At 41.2% G+C, this 23,815-nt stretch overlaps 1 protein-coding gene across 1 annotated transcript in view; it reads right to left on the bottom strand.

Annotated features, from left to right (window-relative positions):
* Window positions 1-23,815, bottom strand: part of MEGF8 (multiple EGF like domains 8) — a 197,259-nt gene that overhangs the window by 110,661 nt on the left and 62,783 nt on the right. The window contains exons 13-21 of the mRNA XM_085865088.1: window positions 22,739-22,843; window positions 20,286-20,356; window positions 19,888-20,063; window positions 19,364-19,520; window positions 9,718-9,881; window positions 8,807-9,034; window positions 2,121-2,318; window positions 1,799-2,044; window positions 1,475-1,524 (exon numbers count right to left, since the gene is read on the bottom strand). Of these exons, the coding sequence (XP_085721214.1) occupies window positions 1,475-1,524; window positions 1,799-2,044; window positions 2,121-2,318; window positions 8,807-9,034; window positions 9,718-9,881; window positions 19,364-19,520; window positions 19,888-20,063; window positions 20,286-20,356; window positions 22,739-22,843 (1,395 nt within the window). The remainder of the gene's footprint in view (window positions 1-1,474; window positions 1,525-1,798; window positions 2,045-2,120; window positions 2,319-8,806; window positions 9,035-9,717; window positions 9,882-19,363; window positions 19,521-19,887; window positions 20,064-20,285; window positions 20,357-22,738; window positions 22,844-23,815) is intronic.

Raw genomic sequence — 23,815 nt, 5'->3', positions numbered from 1 at the left:
GCAAACTGAAGCTCCAGACAACCAGAGTGGACGTCCATAGCAGTTTGGAACCGCAAAACCATCCATTGGTTCAAATGCAGCCCCCTGCGACACACGCCGACCCAGCACCCAGATCCAGTCCATTAGATATGCACCCCTGGAGTGACAGGCAAGACCATCCACCGGTAGCGGCATGGGACACGATACTCACTGATATTCTTTGTTCTTTGTTCCTTTGACACTTCTTTCTAATTTTTTTACAATTCTCTTTATTCATTCTCATTCTTGCTTTTTCTTCTCTTTCGCATATTTTACTCACTATTTCTCTCTTCGATCTGTCTGTTTAAGAAGAAGTGAATTATTGCAGAAAGTTTTCTGCAAAGGTCACTTGGCTGCTCCTGGATGGGTTTGAGGGTTTTGATGCTTGGATGGAGTATCAACTGAAACCCGAATCCTACCCAGGTTCCTCCTGATGACTCCATCTTTGCTCTTTACTTCTTTGGGTTCCTTCTTGGTCTTCGTTTCATTAAATTGCCTACGTATTTGAAAATATTCATAATGTGTTGCTCTATGGGTATACAAACTTTAATGCATTTGAACACTGATTGTGATCAAAATATCGACTCATGAAAGAGCGAGTTGACAAAACACCACAAACCACCGAGCAATGGGCAGCAACCCAGAAGCAGTAGTAACATAGAAGAGAGAGGTATGTGATGTGGACACATATTAATTCCTGTGGGGGGAGATCTGATCGTCCATTGGTTGACACGCCTGATAGATTATGATTTAAGGGTTGCTTAATTGGCTGGGGAAATGCCACACTACTGATAGTCCAATGACCTTGAGTCCGCCAGATGTCCACATATAGGTATGTCTCTAGCAGTCATGCGCATCTCGTATCCTCGCGCTGACCCCACAATCATGCTCGTTCGCCACACTGATTGGCTGTGAACTAAAGAAGAAATGCTATACAAGGGCAGATATTAACAATGGGAAAGGTTATAACAATAATGTAGGGAGAGTAATGGGGGAGGCAGGGAGTAAATTCACAGGCACTGGGGTAGTGGAGAAGAGGTCTTCCTAATCACGTGCTCAACAAGGTTATTATTTACAGGAATTACGCCACACGCATTCTAATATGTTATTAAATAACTGCTCTAATATATCCCCTATTTTACCCCAATACCAGATTTGTAACAATACTTTCTCTTCACCTTGTTTTGTACTTAATTAATCCTCTTCTACCCAGTGAAATATCTTGAGACAATATTGTTGTGAAAATTGCAAAACTAACTTATTTTTATGAATGCATGTTTGACCAGGATTAAATTAATTTGTTGTGCCTGTTACATCATTTCTAATTCAAAGGTGTGACATTGATGTAGTGCACTTCTCAGATATGGCAGTAATGTATAATTTTCTATCAGTAATTTCGAACTGGCACACAATGGACTACTCCTTTTGAAAGGCACAATGGGATCTTCAATATCACCAGCAAATGCTAGTGGCTGGCTTAATGTCCCAGCCAAAGGATGGCATATGCTGGGAAAGCACCAGGGTAAGGTCAAGTATCAAACACAAACCACAAAGCTCAAAAGTATGTACACTCCCACTAATCAATTGAGTCAACCCTTTAAATGACCATTTCAAACAATGTATGATTTAAAAAGAAAAGCAAAACCATGAAACACTGCAGGTGACACTTGAGCTGCATAATGATAGCCACCCAGAGAAATGTGTGAAAATCAGGATATGTATCATGTAAACATGGATTAAAGTGCAGGAATACAGCAAGCCAGGCAGTGCAGATCGATACCTGAGTGCAAGTGTGGCAGTCAGTGTGTGCAAGACAGAGTGTGCACTGATTTGGTCGCAGTAGCAGAGCATTGCGTTTGCCACGTTCCTGGCAGCTCCAGGAATTTACCAATCTACGTTGTCTGGGCATGCAGATGGCATTTGATAGGCACCAGCCGCAACCTTGGTCTGATAAGCATGCCAAGCAGGTGCTATGAGCCTGGCAATTGGTGGATTTAAATGGTTCAAGGAACAGTGGCAAAATCTCCTGTGGCAAAAGAAAGATGAATTGTTGACCTTGAATTCGATGGAAATTTTTCTGTGAACAGTAAATATCAGCTTACCTGATGAGGGAACTGTGGACCGCCATTCCATTTGAGCTCAACATTACTCTCCTGGTTCGAAATGTTGTCCTGCTGGGCTTCCATGATGAACAAGTAACGGTTTCCTCTCGCAAGATGGGGGAACAATTGTGGTGCATGTTCAGTCATGGTGGCAACGTCTTCTATAAATGGAGTTGATCTCTTAACGGAAATCAACTGCTGCAAATCCATAAAATAATGACTGTTAGGAATAAAACATTACATTAATTTATAAAATAAAAAATGACTGAATGAATAAAAAGACAAGGCACAGGTATAACGAACATGGAGAGCAAGCCATGTTTAATTACAATACAAATCATGATCGTTATTTGGATTATCTTAAAAACTCAACACTCCCGAGTGCATAATCAGCAAGACAGGTTCTTATATAAAGTGTCAAATTAAATAGAGCATGAGTTATTGTTGGTAAATTCATTCTCCACCCTCAATTTATTCTTTGTCACATAGTATTTTAAAAATAAAACAAACAGCCAAAAAGTTCCTTGGAAGGGCCCTCATATTTTACAACAAATTAATATACTGCTGTACGTTTTTAAATTGAAATGGTATGTGGTGACAAAACCCTATCACGCTTTTATTTATTTCTTCATCTTTGATCATTTGTTTATCATGAACCTGTTAGATCGACCATGTTATATACAATGAAACAGAAGACCAGGAAGGAACCCAGAAGTAAAGAGGAAAGATGGGGTCATCAGGAGGAACCTGGATAGGATTCAGGTTTCAGCCGCTACTTTACAACCCTCAAACACATCCAGGTGCAGCCAAGTGAGCCTCACAGAAAAATATTTGCAATAATTCACTTCTCCTGAGAGAGATAGACAATGAAAGAGAGCAACAGAGAGTCACAATGAAGAAAAAAAAAACATATAACCAACTGTGTTTGGGACTATTCAGCAAAATAAAAGCAAAAGCAATTTTCATTCACCGATATCTTTTGGAAACTGGAAACCAACAAGTGGTGCCAGGCACAACAAATCCTGCCCATTTAAGGCATAAAGTTATTTTGGGGATCAAATTTAAATTTGATACATCCTTAACCTGAATGTTGATTATAAGGAATAGAATAAGGAATATTTTAGTCTTAGTTTGAAGTCAATTAAACCATTTTTGACGAAGTTATGAGCGAAAAAGATTTTGACGTTTTCGTGACCTGACCTTGACCTTTGACCTAATTGGACCCAAAAGTTAATGGGGTCGTCCGAGGTTCATTACCCACCTCTGAATACAATTTGACAGTGTTTGAGCCAGCCGTTTTCCCGTAAAGTTGTATTTTCGTAACCATGTTTTCGTTTTTATGGAAAATTTGTAATTTTGACCAAAGACCATGACCCCCAAAACTTTGGACCCTACCGATCTTCACAAATATGCATTTTTCACCATAGGAATGGGTAGGATTATAAGTGACAAATACAATAAGGTTCACTATAGGCTTAGTTTGAAGTAAATCAGATCATTTTGACAAAGTTATGAGCGAAAACGATTTTGATCTTTTTCGTGACCTTGACCTTGACCTTTGATCCACTTGGACCCAAAAGTTAATGGGGTCATCCAAGGTTCATTGCCCACCTGTGGATTAAATTTGGTAGTGTTTGCTAAAGCCGTTTTGCCGTAAAGTTGCTGAAAGACAGACAAACAAACAGACAAACAAACCGGACGATTACAATATCTCGCTCCCTCCCTCCGGGGGGGGGGGGGGGGAAGGGGGGTGCGTGATAATAAAGACAACTTGGACAACAAAGCAGAAAACAAACCACTCCATCACCCAGAGCGAGTGGTTCGTTCTCAATCAACCCGAGTGAGTGCTTTGTGCTCAGTCATCCTGAACGAGTGTTTTGTGCTGCATCAACCTGAGCAAGTTGTTGTGAAAAAACACCCGATTTCCAAGCCATTTGCTGTATTAACGTGTTTTCTAAATTACCGAGCCAAAAAATTTTTTCACACCCATCACACGAAGATGTATATAAAGATTCATGCTTGTAAACATATCCCTGAAATGTCTGTATAAATGAAACGTTGTTTTTCAGTGAAAGCTACTCAAGGTCTTTGGGTTGTTGCCAACAATGTCAGGTTGTGTGTGTGTGTCTGTGTGTCTGTGTGTCTGTGTGTCTGTGTGTCTGTGTGTCTGTGTGTCTGTGTGTCTGTGTGTCTGTGTGTGTGTGTGTCTGTGTGTCTGTGTGTCTGTGTGTCTGTGTGTCTGTGTGTCTGTGTGTCTGTGTGTGTGTCTGTGTGTCTGTGTGTCTGTGTGTCTGTGTGTCTGTGTGTCTGTGTGTCTGTGTCTGTGTCTGTGTCTGTGTCTGTGTCTGTGTGTGTCTGTGTGTGTCTGTGTGTGTCTGTGTGTGTCTGTGTGTGTCTGTGTGTGTCTGTGTGTGTCTGTGTGTCTGTGTGTCTGTGTGTCTGTGTGTCTGTGTGTCTGTGTGTCTGTGTGTCTGTGTGTGTGTGTGTGTGTGTGTTCGTTCATAAGGCATCCCTCTTTCTGTCTGTCTCTGTCTCTGTCTCTGTCTCCACACCCCCCCTCTCCCCTCGTCCGTCCCTCCTTCCCAATAGAGTGCAGCACTCTCCACCCACAACTCTCACACTTTCCCCTCCCGTCTGTCTGTTTCTGTCTGCAGACGTATCCAGACTGTGGTGATGTCTGGACGTTGTTTGTCTCTGGGTGCCGTTTATCCCCAGATGAGTCCGGGCACCATTTGTCTCTGAACGCATCTGAGCAGTGTTTGTGTCCAGACAGTTTGACTCCGGATGTGTCTGGCGGGTTTTGGCTCCGGATGCGTCTGGCGAGTTTTGACTCCGCACTTGTCCAGGCGGTGTTTGTGTCTGGGTCATGCTTGTAGTATGACCGGTAGAAAATGGATTTCAGACCTTATTTTGTTTCCATCTTAACAGTTATTCGATGCAGAATCATTTTGATGAAACAGTTTGAATTGTAATTAATGCTCAACCGCACGTCTGCCTTCCCTTACTCTCTCCTCACACTGTCTTGCCTTCCCCTCCCCCTCCTCTCCTCTCCATCCCCTCTTCTCTCCCCCTCTTCTCTCCCCCCTCCCTTTCTTCTCTAATCCCTCCCTCTCTTCTCTCCCCCTCCCTCTCCCCCTCTTCTCTCCCCACTCCCCCTCCCCTCTTCTCTCCTCCTCCCCTCCCCCTCTTCTCTCCTCCTCCCCCTCTTCTCTCCCCGCACTCAATCCCCCACCCCTCTCTCCCTTTCTCCCCTCTTTTTCTTCGTATTCAAATCAGTGAATCGACAGGTGGTATTTGCTTGTCTATACTAATAAGTGTGTGTGTGTGTGTGTGTGTGTGTGTGTGTGTGTGTGTGTGTGAGTGTGTGTGTGTGTGTGTGTGTGTGTGTGTGTGTGTGTGAGTGTGTGTGTGTGTGTGTGTGTGTGTGTGTGTGTGTGTGTGTGTGTGTGTGTGTGTGTGTTATTCGTTATCTCCACATGCGGGTTGCAGAAGGTGGAACGGAGTCCTCCCAGGTTTCGAATTATCCACCTCCATTTCAGCAAGGACGGTCATGAATCATGGACCAAGGTGTGAAGTTTTGTTCCCAATGTTTTGCTCCGAGGGCTCTTTTGAGGATCGTCACTGAGCCCCGGACAGCTTCTAACTATAGTTTGTTTGTAGTAATATTCCAAGTGATGGTATTTAATAACTCTGTCAGGTTCCTCTTCATCATTCCCATTGCTTCAATGATCACTGGTACAATTTCGGATCTCTTCATTTTCCAGGGTCTTTTAACTTCATTTTTGAGATCGAGGTATTTGTTCATTTCCATGATTTCAACGTTGTTTCAGTCAAAATCGCTGGGGACTTAAATCTCAATTTGAGTGTGTGTGTGTGTGTGTGTGTGTGTGTGTGTGTGTGTGTGTGTGTGTGTGTGTGTGTGTGTGTGTGTGTGTGTGTGTGTGTGTGTGTGTGTGTGTGTGTGTGTGTGTGTGTGTGTGTGTGTGTGTGTGTGTGTGTGTGTGTTTTCAGTCATAATTAAGCATAACATATAATTCTCGTTGCTAACCCCACCCCCCCCCACCTACTGGGATGGATGTTAAACTGGGCATCTCATCTGCTGGAATCCCATTCCCCCTCCCCTCCCACCCCTCTGCCTCTTTCTGCCTCTTTCTCTCTTTCTGCCTCTTTCTCTCTTTCTGCCTCTGCTTCTTTGTGTGCCGGTTCTCGGAAGGACGCCCCCACACACACTCTTTCCCTCCCCTCATTCCCTCCCCTCATTCCCCCCCCCCATCCAATAAAATGCAGCACTCTCCTCCCACATCTCTGTCTTTCTCTCTCTCAAACCCCCTTCTCAAATCTCCTTCCTCACACTCATGATTCCCACAGTGTATAGCAACATTTGGTGAGGTGTCGCTTTCCCCACTTCCCTCCTTTCCTCACTCTTCTCCTCTTCCTAGCCCCCCCCCCATCTAGCTTCCCCTGCCTCCCCTCCTTCCACTCTCCTCCCTCTTCCCCATCATCCTCTCTCTCCCCTCTCTCCCTCCCCTCCCTCCTTCCCTCTTTCTCCCCCCACCTTTAATATCCTTATCAGTGAAGTAACAGGTTGTATTTGCTCATGTATAATATACGATATTTTCGAAGTTTAAAAAGGGCATAGCTCTGTGAAAAATTGACGAAATGCTGAAACTTGAACCATTTCTGTACCTTATCATAATAAATCCTAAAAGCCATGCACCAAGTTTCAGTTGAATATGTTGAAGGGTATGGGGGGGAAAAAAGCCAGCAAATCTACAGGTGTGACTGCTGGACGGACAACAAACCCATAGTCCCCTCGAATGAAAGCAGTAGGGGACAAATAACATAGCAACAAAATAGAAATAAAAACTGCATTCCATTACATGACTATAATTTTCCCATCATAGCAATTCTTTTTTTGAAAGGAAAACTACAAACTACAAAATAGTACCACGGAGTAGCCTTGTGCCCCAGCTAACGGAAACAAAACAAAATGTCCCATTTATCTAGCTTTGCATGTGTCCTTGACGATAATAGTAATACTCACGGCATCATATTCTAGGTTTGTACAAATGGTTGAGCTGATCTATCATAATCATGTGATCGCAGGTTCAAACCCTGACTCCATTGTGACATTTGCAAAAGGGGAAGTGCACCGGTGGTGTAGATATGCCATGTCCATGGTGATGCAACCTACACATTTGCCACTTTGTGCTTAATCAATTCACTGGGTACATCGAATAACAGAAATGGAGCTCAAGCCGCTGTCACACCTTGACGTTTTAGCCAGCGTATGGCAAGGTATCAAAATGTATGTAAAACGCTGGCGTACGCTGAACTATTGATGTTTTTTTTCCAGTTTTGGATGTATTCATAACGAGTTGGACGTATGCATAATGTATTAGTAATGTACACAGAACGTGTCGCCAAAATATAGATAACTTATATCAACGAATGCTGAGCGTGTTGTCGGCGTTCACAATCTATGCCCAACTATAGTCTAACTTATGCATAGCGCGGCAGCGTATCGCCGATGATCACATAGCATAGCCTATTAAAAGGCAGCGGCTCGACGATTCAAATCTTAACCGCACTGGACATCGAAGTGTCAAGCCACTGTCACACCTTGACGTTTTAGCCAGCGTATGCCGACTTATGAAAAATTTTCCGAATACGTTATGGGTAAGTTTTGTATACGTTGAGAGCACGCTGACGCATGCTGGCATACGTCGTAATACAGCATACATCATAGAAATATGTTTCGGGTATGCTAAACTTTCCTCGACGTGTTTCGACTTATGAGTAACTTACAAGTAACGTGTGTCAACGATAGCGTAACGTGCCTACAACTTATGGCCAGCGTATGTAGAATGTGTGAGTCATACGCTGGCATACGTCGATAAATTTCAAGCATGTTAAAATTTGTCGATGAGCTCGGCGTACCATGACGTATGCCAGCATACTACGACGTATGCCAGCGTGCTCTTAACGTATACAAAACTTACTCTTAGCGTAATCAACGTGTGCCAGCGTTTTAGACAAATTTTTCATACGTCGGCATACGCTGGCTAAATCTTCAAGGTGTGACAACCCCTTCAAATATGACAGTGGTTTTGAAAATTGTTATAAAAAGAGCAAGATTATAAACAATGACATCTTCACCAACATGAAATCAGCTGAATAGCAAGGAAATATTGTTCACTCAAGAGATTTGTCTATCAAAAGGACAAAGATTATCGTGATTGGTTGGAGATAATCGTTTACAGCCTATCAGGTAAATTTGGAGATTGGGTAATGTGAATAGGCCTTGGAGAGAAGACACCAAACGGGAAGGTAGGATGTGAGAATTACAGCCAGAGATGAGCAATTTAAGTTGAACCACATATGCATCATCATTAAAGCAAACCTGTGTGGAATGCTTAATGGGCCAATACCCAGTGTGCTCTCGTTTTATTTAATTACACTCATCATTGCATTAAACTTTCAACTGTGAGGTGAGCTTTTCATGTGGGTTGCAATTGCCAGTTCAAAGAACCATTTAGAAGAGCCAGTTAACAAGTGGTGTGAGCCAGATAATATCACATTCGTGTTATATTTAAAACAACTAAACAACCCCATGATTCTTAGAATTTGTTTAAAAACAAAGTTGGAAAGTGCTCAGTAACATTTATATACTGAGAATAACATACCAAAGTATCATCACGGGTGCTGTTGGGTGTTTGGCTGAGCCAGAGGCGTGCGTTAACCTTCCGAACCACCATGAACAGCTTTAGGCTTTCATCCAACCGAGTGCGCACAGAAAGTGGATGGATGAACCCTCTGAACAAAGCAGTCACATTTGTACTCAGCCGATTTGCCTGGACTCGTGTCATGAACACGGGAAAAATGGATGCACTTACTGTCCTCGAAATAGAAACCTGGATGCAGATTATAAACCGATTACAATTCATTCTGTAACTTTAGAATAAAACAAACATAGCTATAAACACAATCAAAGCACAACAAAGTCATGGCCAAGAAGGCAAGGTTTTCTGCATCACCGAGGCCAAGTCGGGCAGAAAATGGTTTTGCTTGCACCACCTGGAACAAGTCAAGCAGAAAATGATGCTTGAAAACACCTTGAAACGATAACTTTAAGAATATTAGAAGTACAATACCAGATCCACTCCTGCAGCATGGTAGTGTTGGCCATAATTACTCAAAAGTCACGAGTCTACGACTCCCTGAAGGACTGATGGAGGTTGTTTTAGCAGTCTGTTAATACCTTCTCTTAGTCGATTCAGTTTCGGTCATTTGCTCTTGGATCAATTTTCTAAACCCAATTTTCTTAAGCCTTAACCACTACTCAATACGTGTCAACTGCACAGGACATGCAGTGTCAGAGTAAATTATTTAAACGACAATATAATAATTATCACTCAGATGTGACTGTGTGTTTGTGCATCACCAACACCTATCTCAATATGCTGAGCCACAATCCCATCTGTGATGAAAGACTGTGTGAAAATCTACACATAAAGAACCATTGCAAACTATTTTACTTCCACACTAAAATTAGCAGAGAATACCACAACTTTATGTAAACCATGAGTCAAAATACCTCATCTGGCTGACTGTTGTTTCGTGGTTGAAAGTATTTCATCAAATGCACCCCTGGGGGGTAATCGAGCATCATGCAGTCTTCAAATGATGTCACAAAGGTGGCAGCATCACCCCACCAGCCAGTTATGTTTTGTTCTGGATTAACATAGCATTTATCTGCATCTACAACAAGGAACACATGTCATCAAAAGTGCTTCAGTAAAAAAGTATAAAGCTGTTATATAAATCAGTATAAAAAGTATAAATCAGTATAAAAAGAACACAAAAAAGTATAAAATCTGAAATCAACGGGCCAGTTGTACTTTCAAAGTTTAACAATCAAATTTGGGTTTCGTTGTCCACAAGAAAAAATACATTTTCAGCACGCGCCTTCTCAAGGTTTGGCTATATTATAGGGCTATTAAACCTTTATCCAACAATACATTTGAAATCTGATTGGGATAATGACATCTGAAATCATGGGATAATGTATTTCACAGTCAGAGACATGGTTGGAAATTAAAGTTGACATTAAAGACATGGTTGGACTGCCTCCTCCGAGACACAGCAAGGGCACTCACTCCAAAAGCGAGGGCACTTTTAATTATGTCTGAAGCCAAATGGTTTGAAGATCATTTCAGGTTCATAATGTTATGCTTATGCTGCGAACCCATGTCTTAATTGCCAGATGTGCTGACTTCTTCGTGAAAAATACAATTTTATACCTTTTTTATGACAGCAATGTAAATATTTTTGATTCAGAGATTTCTCAAAAATACAGCTGCATGTGCATGGGAGGTCTGACAAAAAAGGGATTTACTTGGTGGTCACTCACAATCATTAAAAAGGCATGTGGATTAAAATGTTACATTTATTGGAGACGATTTTGTCTCACAGTGGAGAAAAAAACTCCTCTGATTTAAATGGACCATAAATCATCCATCTTATTATCATCATTACCTGTCTTTTATCTATGGTATGTCAAAGGTTATAGAAGCTTGTTCTTTTCAGTAAACATTTGTCAGGGGAACATCTTTATTTTGGTGAAATGGTCAAAGTGTTACCCTAACCCAAATTTCGGCAAACTACATTTTTCACAGCATTTTTCACAGCACAAAATCTTTAGATTTCGTAAGTATATTGATGACTTCCGTCCTCTGTTTGTGTGTTTGTTTGTGTTTGTGCATTTGTGTGTTTGTTTGTAGCCACGATAACTTGAGAACGGAAGAAGCTACCAATGTCAAATTACACCACTTGATTCAGGAGGGGGGTGGCTAGCACTGATTAGATTTTGGTCAAAATCGGTCAAAGGTCAAGGTCACAGTGAGGTCAAACATAATTTCGTAAATTCATGTGGAGAAATGGAGTATTTTTGCTTCGGTCGACGTTACGAGTTCGTTTTAACGTCAATTTTAATTTTGTCTTCGGTTTTTTGTGATCGCTTAGGATGCATAACACTCGGTTGTGGAAATTCTGGTAAAAATCGGATTTTTTGGAGAGGTTTTAAGATTGTATAAAAAATATTTCACTCGCCACGTGGTGCAGTGCGCTCGAGCAGACGTGGCGTTGAGTCACGTAAAGGTTTTGCGTGTGCGCGCTGATGGTGTTTTCGATAAAGATTGTGTTTAAAAGTCATTTTTTTATCCCAATAAAGGTTATCGTCGCATGCCTGACTCGTTAAGCCATAGGATTATATAAAGATTGTTAGTGGATGACTGAATATTACGGTTTTGTGACTGATAAAATAATATTAAATAATTGCGTGGTGAAATGGAGATTTTTGCTTCGGTGGACGTTACGAATTCGTTTTAACTCGGATCGCAATTCTGTTTTCACTTTTGGTAACGGTTAAGTATGCTTAACACTCGATTGTCAAAATTCTGGTAAAAATGGGATGTTTTATGAGATTTATGTCGGGTGTCGTGTCTGAGGCTTAACTGAAGATGATGCTAATGAGGGGGATTGTAACACACGGCATTACACGCTCGTTTTAAAGTCAATTTCAATCCTGTTTTCACTTTTGGTAATGGCTAAGAATGCTTAATACTGGGTTGTCGAAATTCTGGTAAAAATCGGATCTTTTATGAGATTTATGTCGGGTGTCGTATGAGGCTTAACTGAAGATTATGCTAATGAGGGGGATTGTAACACACGGCATTACGCGCTCGTTTTAAAGTCAATTTCAATCTGTCTTCAATTTTGGGAACGGTTAAGTATGCTTAATACTCGGTTGTCGAAATTCTGGAAAAAAATCGGATGTTTATGAGAGGTTTGGTACAGAATCATCGTAGAAACTTCTGGTTTGCGTTGCGACCTTCTCCAGAGACAGCTTTTATTAGACAAGGTCAGAGGTCAAGTTGATGATTTTGTAAGTACCAGTCTATAACTGCTTGTTTTTTACTTATGAAATCTAAAGATTTCGTTAGTATATTGATGACTTCCGTCCTCTGTTTGTGTGTTTCTTTGTTTGTGTGTGTGTGTCTGTGTGTTTGTTTGTAGGCATGATAACTCGAGAACAGAAGAAGCTACCAATGCCAAATTACACCACGTGATTCAGGAGGGTGATGGCTCGCGCTGATTAGATTTTGATCAAAATCGGTCAAAGGTCAAGGTCACAGTGAGGTCAAACATTCGATTTTTGATGGTTTTGTGCAGAATCATCGTAGAAACTTCTGGTTTGCATCGCTACCTTCTCCAGAGACAGCTTTTATTAGACAATGTCAGAGGTCAAGTTGACGAGTTCGTAAGTACCAGTCTATGACTGCTTGTTAGTTACGAAATCTTAAGATTTCGTAAGTGTATTGATCACTTCCGTTTCTGTTTGTTTGTTTGTGTGTTTGTTTGTTTGTTTGTTTGTCGGCACGATAACTCGAGAACGGAAGCAGCTACCAATGTCAAATTACACCACCTGATTCAGGATGGTGATGGCTAGCACTGATTAGATTTTGGTCAAAATCAGTCAAAGGTCAAGGTCATCGTGAGGTCAAACATAATTCCGTAAATTCATGTGGAGAAATGGAGTATTTTTGCTTCGCTCGACGTTACGAGTTCGTTTTCACTTCGATTTTAATTTTGTCTTCGGTTTTGCGATCGCTTTGGACGCTTAAAACTCGGTTGTCGAAATTCTGGTAAAAATCGGATGTTTTGGAGACGTTTTAAGATTGTATAAAAAATATTTCACTCGACGCGTCACGGGTTGTCATGTGATGCAGTGCGCTCGAGCAGACGCGTTGTTGAGAACGTAAAGGTTTTCCGTGTGCGTGCTGATGGTGTTTTTGATAAAGATGGTGTTTAAAAGTCATTTTTTATCCCAATAAAGGTTATCGTCGCATGCCTGACTTGCTGAGCCGTCGGATTATGTAAAGATTGTTGGTGGATGGCCGAATATTACGGTTTTGTGACTTTAATAAAATAATATCAACTAATTGCGTGGAGAAATGGAGATTTTTGCTTCGCTCGACGTTACAAGTTCGTTTTAATTTCGATTTTAATTTTGTCTTCGGTTTTTGCGATCGCTTTGGACGCTAAAAACTCGGTTGTTGAAATTCTCGTAAAAATCGGATGTTTTGGAGACGTTTTAAGGTTGTATAAAAAATATTTCACTTGACATGTCAGAGTCGTCACGTGATGCAATGCGCTCGAGCAGACGCGTCGTTGAGTCATGTAAAGGTTTTCCGTGTGCGTGCTGACGGTGTTTTCGATAAAGATGGTGTTTAAAAGTCATTCTTTATCCCAATAAAGGTTATCGTCGCATGCCTGACTCGCTGAGCCGTTGGATTATGTAAAGATTGTTGGTGGATGGCCGAATATTACGGTTTTGTGACTTTGATAAAATAATATAAAATAATTGCGTGGAGAAATGGAGATTTTTGCTTCGGTCGACGTTACGATTTTTGATGGTTTGGTACAGAATCATCGTAGAAACTTCTGGTTTGCTTCGCTACCTTCTCTAGAGACAGCTTTTATTAGACAAGATCAGAGCTCAAGTTGACGATTTCGTAAGTACCAGTCTATGACTGCTTGTTTGATACTTACAAAATCTAAAGATTTTGTAAGTATATTGATGCCTTCCATTTCTGTTTGTTTGTTTGTTTATTTGTTTGTTTGTAGGCACGATAACTCGAGAACAGAAGAAGCTACCAATGTCAAATTACACCACGTGATTCAGGAGCGTGGTGGCTAGTGCTGATTAGATTTTGGTCAAAATCGGTCAAAGGTCAAGGTCACAGCAAGGTCAAATATTCGATTTTTGATGTTTTGGTACAGATAACTCGAGAAGGAAGAAGCTACCAATGTCAAATTACACCACGTGATTCAGGAGGGTGCTGGCGAGTGCTGATTAGATTTTGGTCAAAATCGCTCAAAGGTCAAGGTCACAGTGAGGTCAAACATCCAAAACATTTGATTTTTGATGGTTTGGTACAGAACCATCTAAGAAACTTCTGGTTTGCGTCGCTACCTTCTCTCGAGACAGCTTTTATTAGACAAGGTCAGTGGTTAAGTTGACGATTTCGAATGTACCAGTCTATGACTGCTTGTTTATTTTGTTTGTTTCTTTCCAGAGTCGAAGCTCTTGGAAGAGCTAGTACACTCAATGGATCAGGATGTAACAGAACAAAAGGAACAGTACAGAGAGGGGAACACCAACAGCAGAGTTGAAGGACAAGTCAATATAGAGGGAGACTTGGACAAATAATTGGTGTGGGGAGGAATGGGGGGCAGGAAAGAATGCATGGGGTGGACAAGATGAACACAGAAATAAACTATCAGGAGGAAAAAAAAAGAAGGAAATTTGTATGGAAGAGGGATTGGGGTGGGGTGGATGGGGAAGGTGGGGGGGTGTGTTCACGAGGGTAGAAATGTCATGGTTTTGGATTAGGGATGATCTGAGATTGTGGCGAACAGCTGTCTTGAAGACTTGGAGGGAAGAATGAGATTGAAAATTCTCTGAAAGCTGATTCTGGAAAAATAAGAGGAATTAATAAGATGAGGTGAGCAGTGATCTTGGATTTAAGTAGTTTCACCAGAAGGGGTTGATGTTGGACCATGCCCTGCAGAAACCTGGAGGGTGGGAAGGACAAAGCATGGAAAGAGCATGGGGTGCAAGACCAGAAAGGAGGCATCAGAAGACGGAGAGACCACCGACCTGTCTGTGATGGGAATGCGATAGGCCCACATACTCAATTTCAGCTTGGAATATTCCAATAATCTTGGAGGCCTTGGTTCCCACAGCATCAAGCAGAGCAAGGTGTGAAGCAGGGGAGCCAGCCCGGTAGGGAGGGCATTCAGAAATGAGTTAATGATGGTGAGATATAAACATGTACATCATTGTTTTTTTTGTGAAACATCTACTTGATGTTTAACATGAAGGAAAGTTTCGGACTGAATTGAGAATCAGTTGACATTATTGATGATGAATGACATTTCTTTCTTTTAATTTGAGGGTGTTTTGAGAAGGAAGAAAGGAAAAAAAAAGTGTTGAGGCAGAGTAGAAAGGGATGAGTTTAACGAAGGCAACATTGAGAATGATGTGAGTAAGGAGGCAGAACCTGTCAAACACGTGGTCAACAGAAAGAGAATAAGACAAATAAACATCAGGTAAAGAAAGTGTTTTGGAGTTATTAGGGTACCCTGTGAGTACAGGGTACCCTATTGTTTTTCTTATGTTTATTATTTATTAGGGTACCCTGTGAGTACAGGGTACCCTATTGTTTTTCTTATGTTTATTATTTATTATTATTATTATTTTTCCGCCGGCATTTTGCGCCCTGTTTTCACTTTAAAAATCATTTTCTCAGGAACGCAAAGTCCGATCGACACGAAATTTTCACCGTAGTATGTATCTTTTTTGATAGCACAATCACGTTATAATTATGACGTCATTGGTCACGTGGTGCGGGCGCCATCTTGAAAAAAACGATAAACTTTGGACCTCTGTATCTCTGAAATCTTCCAGGGTAAAATTTTTTTCGCTTCATACATTTTAACAAGCTCCCTCTCGGGAACACGTGTGATTTTTCGTGACGTCATCGGTGAAGAGGTATCCCGGTGAAAATTCGTCAAGTAGAACGCCACATGGGAAAAATTTGAAATTTCTTGAGCGTCATCTACACCAAAATTCATCGTAGAAAAAATTTTTTTTGACGTCATCGGTGACGTAATTCGGCCGCCATCTTGTTTTGAAAATTTTTTTTTTTTTAATCTTCTTCTCCAGAACGGCTGTGCAGATTGAGGCGAAACTTTACAGGTATATTCCCCCTGAGGTCCTCTTTCAAGTTTGTTAATTTGTTGTTGATACGTCACATGGTTTGGCGGCCATCTTGAAAAAACCTTAAAACCTTCAAACATCTTCTTCTCCAGAAGCGCTGGTCCAATGAAGGCGAGATTTCAGAATTATATTTGTGACATGGATGCGATGCAAGTTTGTTAATTTCGAAGTGATAGGTCACATGGTTTGGCCGCCATGTTGGATTTAAGAAAAATATTAAATAATGTTTTCTCTGGTATTTCATAAGCCATCGAAGCGAAAATTTGCAAGTGCCTTCCTCCCTCAAGTCTGCATACATGGTAAAAAAATTTTACCTCAGAAGTCACATAGTTTGGCAGCCATCTTGGATAGAAAAATCGACTTTATCCGATTTACACGAAACTTCACACACTTGTTCGGGTCGACGATGGAAAGCAGAATTTAAATTTATGATATCATAGGTCACAAGGTTCGGCAGCCATCTTGGATTGAAAATGAATAAATTTTAAAAATCTTCTTCTCCAGAAGGGCAAGACAGATGAAGACGAAACTTCACACATATATTCCCCATGAGGTCCTTTCTCAAGTTTGTTAATTTGTTCTTGATCGGTCACATGGTTCGGCGGCCATCTTGAAAAAACCCTAAAACCTTCAAACATCTTCTTCTCCAGAAGCGCTGGTCGGATGAAGGGGAGATTTCAGAACTATATTCGGGACACGTAGGCGATATAAGTTTGTTAATTTCGAATTGATACGTTAGACGGTTTGGCCGCTATCTTGATTTAAGAAAAATATTAAATAATGTTTTCTCTGGAACCGCTGAACCAAACGAATCGAAAATTTCTAATTATCATCTACCATCGTGTATGCACGCATGGTAAAAATTATGACATCACACGTCACATGGTTTGGCGGCCATCTTGGATAGAAAAACGCACCTTTACCGATTAACACGAAACTTTACAAACCTGTTCCAATACCCAGTTGGAAGCAGAATATAAATTTCTGATGTCATAGGTCACATGGTTCGTCAGCCATCTTGGATTGAAAATGAATAAATTTTAAAAATCTTCTTCTCCAGAAAGGCAAGACAGATTAAGCCGAAACTTCACACATATATTCCCCATGAGGTCCTTTCTCAAGTTTGTTAATTTGTTCTTGATTGGTCACATGGTTTGGCGGCCATCTTGAATTTACCTTAAAACCTTCAAACATCTTCTTCTCTAGAACACCTGATCTGATCAAGGGGAAACTTCACACCCCTATTGCACATGAGTAGGGAATACAAGTTTGTTAATTTCTAATTGATAGGTCACATGGTTTGGCAGCCATGTTGAATTTAAGAAAAATATTAAATAATGTTTTCTCTGGAACTGCTTTAACCTATCGAAGCGAAAATTTGCGTCTGTCATCCTCCATGATATCTGCATACATGGTAAAAATTATGAGGTCACAAGTCACATGGTTTGGCCGCCATCTTAGATTGAAGGATAAATATTAATTCATGTTTACTCTGGAACCTCTACTTCTATATATGCGAAACTTCATATTTATAATTTAGGCTACATGTGAAACAAAAGTTTAAAATTTCAACCTGATCGGTCGTGTGGTTTGGCAGCCAGAATTATTTAATTATTTGAATCTGGAAGCCAGTAATAACGAAATTGAACGCTTTGTGCTGCCCGGTTCGTAACTCGTCTGTTCCGCTCCCTCTCGAAGCAGGCCTGTTTGTATCACTATTAAATAATGTTTTCTCTGGCAACGCTTATCCGATAAATGCGAAACTTTGCGACTATGATTTAAGTCTCACGTTGTGTCAGTTGTGTCAAAGGCGGACGGACTGGGTACCCGGTCATCACTGCCAGCAGTTATAAAGTGGCAGTTCTAGTTATATTTTTCATTAAACAGAATGTATAAGGAAGTAATTAAAGTGAGGGTGGTGAATAATGGCATAAAGGGGATCGAGACACAGTGACTGGGTATTGAGAAATCATTGGAAAAAAAACAGATAGGCCCAAAACTGTCCAAGCCCAATATCAAAATAAATAGAACTAGAATGGCACTCTGTAGAGCACATCCCTCCACCAGGCTGAACAGTTTACGTTTTGTATCCCACTGATAGGCCGGATCTGCATCCGCACCTTAACCAAAATCGAATTGGCTTGTTTTGTCACCGACCCAACTCATTCACAAAGTTTGTCATAATCCATCGACAAAAGTTTGAAATATAGTGCTCACAAACAAACACACATACGAAAAATCACTCAGAGTTACACTTGGCAAAAAGGAACAGCACTCGATGGAGTGCATACTTCTGCCAGGCTGAACAGTTTACATTTTGTATCCTGATTGGTCGGATCTGAATCTAAACCTCAACCAAAAATCAAATCGGCTTGTTCTTATCACCTAACCAAAGCATCCACCTTGTTTTGTCACAACTCGTCCACAACTTTTTGAGATACCATGCGATATATAGTTTTTGGCCCCATCCCTCAATGGAAAAGAATCACTTAAAATAATATTGGATACGGATCCAGAGTTGGAACTTCACCAACAATGAATCAATTTGTCCTTGTCAGACACCCAACATGTCCACCAAGTTTCATCCAAATCCATCAACAACTTTTTGAGATATCATGCAATATCATTTTTAGCCTTCGACAATGAAGAATCATTTCTGTGAACCTTCTGCGAATCGACCTCCGGTGAAAAATAACTTCTGCAGGGCACATGGTCCATCATCAAGAATGGTGAAGAATCACTTAGAAATTAAAAAATTGTTGTATCCAGATTTGGATCTTCACCGAAATTGAATAGATTTGTCACACACATCCAACCTGTCCACCAAGTTGCATCCAAATCCATTCATAACCTTTTTAGCTATTGTGCTATATATTGTTTTTGGCCCAATCTCTCAGTGGTGAAGAATCACTTTAAAAATTCTAGTATCCGGATTCAGATCTTCACCAAAATCAAGCATTGCTGTCTTTGTCCAGTCACCTACATGCACAAAAAAATTCAGAATGATTGCTTGAAAACTGTGGCCAAAAATCGTGTGACAAACAGACACATAGACAGAAACTGACAAACGCTACAGACAAACAATAATTGGCGAAAAAATTTTTTGCCAAGAAGCAAACAGGGGTGAATACATAATCTCCGTTCACCTTCAGTGGTAGAGGTAATGAGCAAGAATAACTACAAAGGAGTTCCCACTCAATGTGAAGAAAATCGACACAAACCTTGAACAAAATATATGACAGTTTAGACTAATCCGTAACGATTACTTAGCCTTTTGGAAGCTCATTAGACAGAGGACCTAAAGAAGCAACTACGACCAGGAAAATGGAAACCAGAAGTCCAATTTGGTACTCAAAATTTGCAATAGCTAGTCGGCTGTACTGGGTGTAACACTCACCTTTGAACAGTAAGCATCTTCCCAGTTGAACGCACCATCCAAAAGGACCATGAGAGTTTACAGAATAGGACTGTCCAAATGCCAAGCAGGATTGACAGCTGTGTAACAAATGGTGCATTCCCTGGCAGCTGTGTTCTTGAATAATTTTCTGAGGCCCCTTTAGGCAACAATGTACACCATTAGTTCCATGCTTGCCTTGTCATACCGTGGGAGCAAATCATAAAACAGGATGCATGGAGAAAAATATTCATTTTCTATATACCAAGAATAAACAATTTCAAGGCCAGGTTTTTGTATCGTTGAGTACAGCATCTCTCAAAGGAGAAGTAAAGATAGCTGTTCTGTTTGCCATCGATTTGTTTATGGATCCGAAAAATCCCAAAGTATATTTTTTAAGTTTAGTACTATCACCATAACTAATTCCTCGATCATACATTGTTCAATACAGTCACAATTTTGCACACACATGCCTAAGCCACAATACATAATAATTGTTAGATTAACACAAGGACTCCAAGACTTACCATGGTTGCTATAAATTCTGGAATGTAAGCATTATCAATGACATCCACAAGTACTTTGTATGCCACAAGGTCCCCTTGCACAAAGCCATTGTAACCTCCAGCTACCAACATAACCTTTTCATTCATGACAGCTGCCACGTGTGAAAAACGTCCTCGAATGAGCTTGAAATGGCCATCTGAATTGAAAAAAAACACACACAAACATGAAATAGAGCATTTTATGACAAAGGATGAAATCAACAGGATGATGATTGAGGAATGTAAACCAATGTGGGAAGCAAGGAGAAGCTGACATTTTGGATGTTAACAAGAGCACACAATGCCTTCAGCAGAAAGAAGAGTTCATCAATGTACAGAATTTATGACCATGCATGCCACTGTCTGAATCATTTGCCCACGATGTTTAAGAAAAGTGTTCTGGGAAGTTGCTACACAAAGCCAAATGCAACTATCATTGTGGGTGATTTGCCTGTAAAGATATAAAAAGAAACACCAAAAGGAATCATTTAGTATTGTAAACAACAGCACTTTCCAATGTGATGTGCAGCTTGCATTATAGTCCATGAGCCAGACAAGATACCAGTGCCAGTTGAAGTGACAAATCCTAAATGGTACCAATTCATTGGTCGGGTCAATATAAGAACACTCATATGTGACAGCAATTTCAAATGAGCAGCTTAGTGATTTTTTTTTTTCATAATTTTGTGTTTTTGCATGGTATAGCAATGTAACGTACGTACATTGTATGACATTATATGTAAGTCATAGCATGTATGGCATTGGGTATATACTCATATTGAAGGTGATTTTCAGTGGAAAATGGCAACAAAACACACGTGGAAAGCTGATAGGCAATAACTCTTGATATAAAAGTGCAACCATTTTTTTTTTCTTTTCAGAGTTTGGGAGAAAATCATGTTTGTACTTTGGCTGAATATCCATTTATACAAATATTTCAGTCCTTCTGGTTGAGCTCTGAAATTTTGTCAGCAAAATAAATATATATAAATAAATAAATGAAAAAATTTTTAGTGCATAATAGGTTGCTTAATTTAAGTTCAGGCACATTAAATAGTTTTTCTGTTACCTCTGCCATAACATATTACTTGCCATTTCACAACTCTTGAGGGCACGATATACCATTTATCCAAAGGGAGGTGTCTCAACTCTACATAGCGAAGAAAATGTAATTTATCTTGCATATTAAAAAAAAACTCCTTGTTTAGTGCTGTTACTTTGTTTACTTAAACTCACATAACTTCTTCAACTATTAAAAGATACCATGACCACAATAACTTTCCAAAATTAGGATGATATTTATCTTTGAATGTATGAAAAATATGGTATTCAATTGTTTTTGGTTACCATTCATCGGCATAAATAAAGTTAACTCAAACGAATGGAGATGGTGGTGAGAATGGAATGAATACAATAGGATCCAGGAGTGTGTATTGCCTGCTGCAGCAGTCTTCAAATGTACCATACTCTATGATGTTACATGTAGCTGGGGGTAATCTGAGACCCAATATGACTGCATGACTCCCAATACAATGCATTTCCTGGATAATTAAACCTTTTGTACCGATAAAATATATTTAAATAACCGGAAAGTACTCTTAGGCATTAAACGGATAACAATACGAGCTAAATGTGTAAAAGCAGATTGATCTGATTGTGTTGGCAGGTACTAGGTACAGATATTTAACCTGAATGACTGTCTACAGAAACTGTCAATAGCAGAAGGCAATGTTGCGATACCCTCCAATATCCATCCTTGTGTGTTTACTACTCTAGCCTGGAACAATATTGATAGCCTTAAAGAGATTGTCAGTGGTGAGGGAACATCGCATAGAGTAAATGGCATTGCTCTCCAGGCTAAATCCATGGGACCTCTGGCTTTCAAGAATACAACACTTCAGTTTCCATAATAAAAAAGTAGTATTGATACTGAACCGTTCATGCTTCCCACCTTCAATGCTGGACAGTGAGTTGGTCCTCCAAAGACCAGAATTATAGAGGTTGATTCTGCGGCTGTGGTTCAAAATGCTAAATAAAAAATCTTGTCTGGATTCTTGCCCACATATCTCACCAAGAAGCACAACAAATAAGTATTGCTGCGGACCGGCGGGGTCGGGTGAGAAGACCACTAGGTGGGGGAAGCTACGACAATTCCCACCAGACTCCCCAGAATTGTAGGCCGTTGCTCACGGAAAATTCCGTGACGCGGCGGGTCGCTTAAGCAACCGTGGACGCCAATAACTCAACCGCGTGACCTCGGGTCCTCCCTTCTGGAATCGGGTTATCTAATTAACCACGTGGTTTAACCACCGGGGAACCACGCCCTCGGTATGCCTTGTCCGAACCGGATCACTCTACCGGATTGGATCACCTTTCCGGATCGGATGCAGCCGAGCGGCACTGCCAAGGATGTACCGGCTAAAGTAGGAATGGATCGTTGGGAATAAAGACCTGGCTTAACCTGGATTCGAACCATGCTGGACCAATGAGGGAAAAGACAAAGGTGAGCTGGGAACATTTCCACAACAATTATTTATTTCCACCAGCGAGGAAAAGCATGTGGCACAACAAAGATTTATTCGGTATGTAATGCAGGGAAAGAGGAGAGGGGTGTGGGGGGTGCGACAATTATGCAAGCAACTTACTAAAGCAGACACAGTGCAGACTTGATGCGAAATTATTCACAGTAACAACAATAAAAGATCTTCTACAGGCTTACTTAACAGACAGGTGCCAGCACACTCAGACACACACACACAGAAAAAGAAACCCCAATGAAAAAAGGACTTTTGCAGCCAGGTAGAGAGGGGGTTGAGGTTATAGTTCTCGGTACCTTGGTGTTTCAGGGGAGGGACGCTCTGCAGTGCAGCACCCAACAATAGCCACACTGTTCTGGCCACAGCCACACGTGTAGAGATCATGTTCCAAACCAGAGGAGCTTGAGCAGAGAAGGGAGGAGTCCAGAGGGCGAGGGTGGAGCAGTTGGCGGGATCAGGCAGGAGGCGATTCGTCAAGATCGTGTGGGTGGGGACGAGATGCAGGAACACAAACTTCTTCAATTATATAAACACACTTCACTCCTCCTTCAATTCCTCAATTCCTCAATTCCTTCTTTCCTCCATTCCTCCTTACACGGAGGATTTCTCGGTGCTTTATAGAGCCCGAGGTTCCGGGAGGGACCATGCTCAATCAGACGTCATCGTCCGAGTCGGGCATTCCGACTGGCTCTGACCCCTCACGTGGTCCGCTTTCCTGAGCCAGGCTTCGGGCAGACGCCGGTACACTCCGCCCACCTGGGTGCTAAGCGTACATGACTCACCGCCCACGTCTGTTTGGAGTAGACAGTGGAAGCTAGAAAAGCGCTTGTCCAGCCCAAAGTGCACGTCAGGATTTTGGCTCAGGAGTGATCATTGAGGAGGGTACCGTGGGTCGCCACACTATGATAAGCAAGACGAGGTGAGCAAGTGAGGCAGAAGGCACCGTGGGAAAGAAAAGGTGGGAATAAAATAAAAGGGGAAAATGATTTAATAACCGAACTATAACCCATTGCAACGCACTCCGTTGTCTCCCACTACACAAAAGGAAGGGGTCTTAGGCCTAAGTCACATTTGCTCTACGGCGAGGATACGGCGACCGTACGCCCTCTGAATTGACAGAAACGTGCGGTGGCCGCAGAGTTTCTGCGGTGGCCTCAGGGTGGCCCAACGCCATTTGGCTATATTTTACAGGTCGTAAGGTCGCCGTGGAATTATAACACGGAGTTATAACTTTTTTCATTTCTACGTTCGCCAAAGCAATTCGACAAGCCGAAAAAAAAAACTGGTAAAAAAAAAATATATGAACCCATTCGTTACCGTCCGTCTGGCCGCATGTTCGCCTTAGGGCCTCTGCGGTCACCTTTCAGGCACCT

The sequence above is a fragment of the Eptatretus burgeri genome, chromosome 1 (genome assembly GCF_056783735.1).
Source record: "Eptatretus burgeri isolate ZD-2024b chromosome 1, Ebu_testis_v1, whole genome shotgun sequence".
In the NCBI taxonomy this organism is placed as follows: Eukaryota; Metazoa; Chordata; class Myxini; order Myxiniformes; family Myxinidae; genus Eptatretus; species Eptatretus burgeri.
Note: the sequence above shows the minus strand (reverse complement) of the source record. Positions and strands in the feature narration are given on the sequence as shown.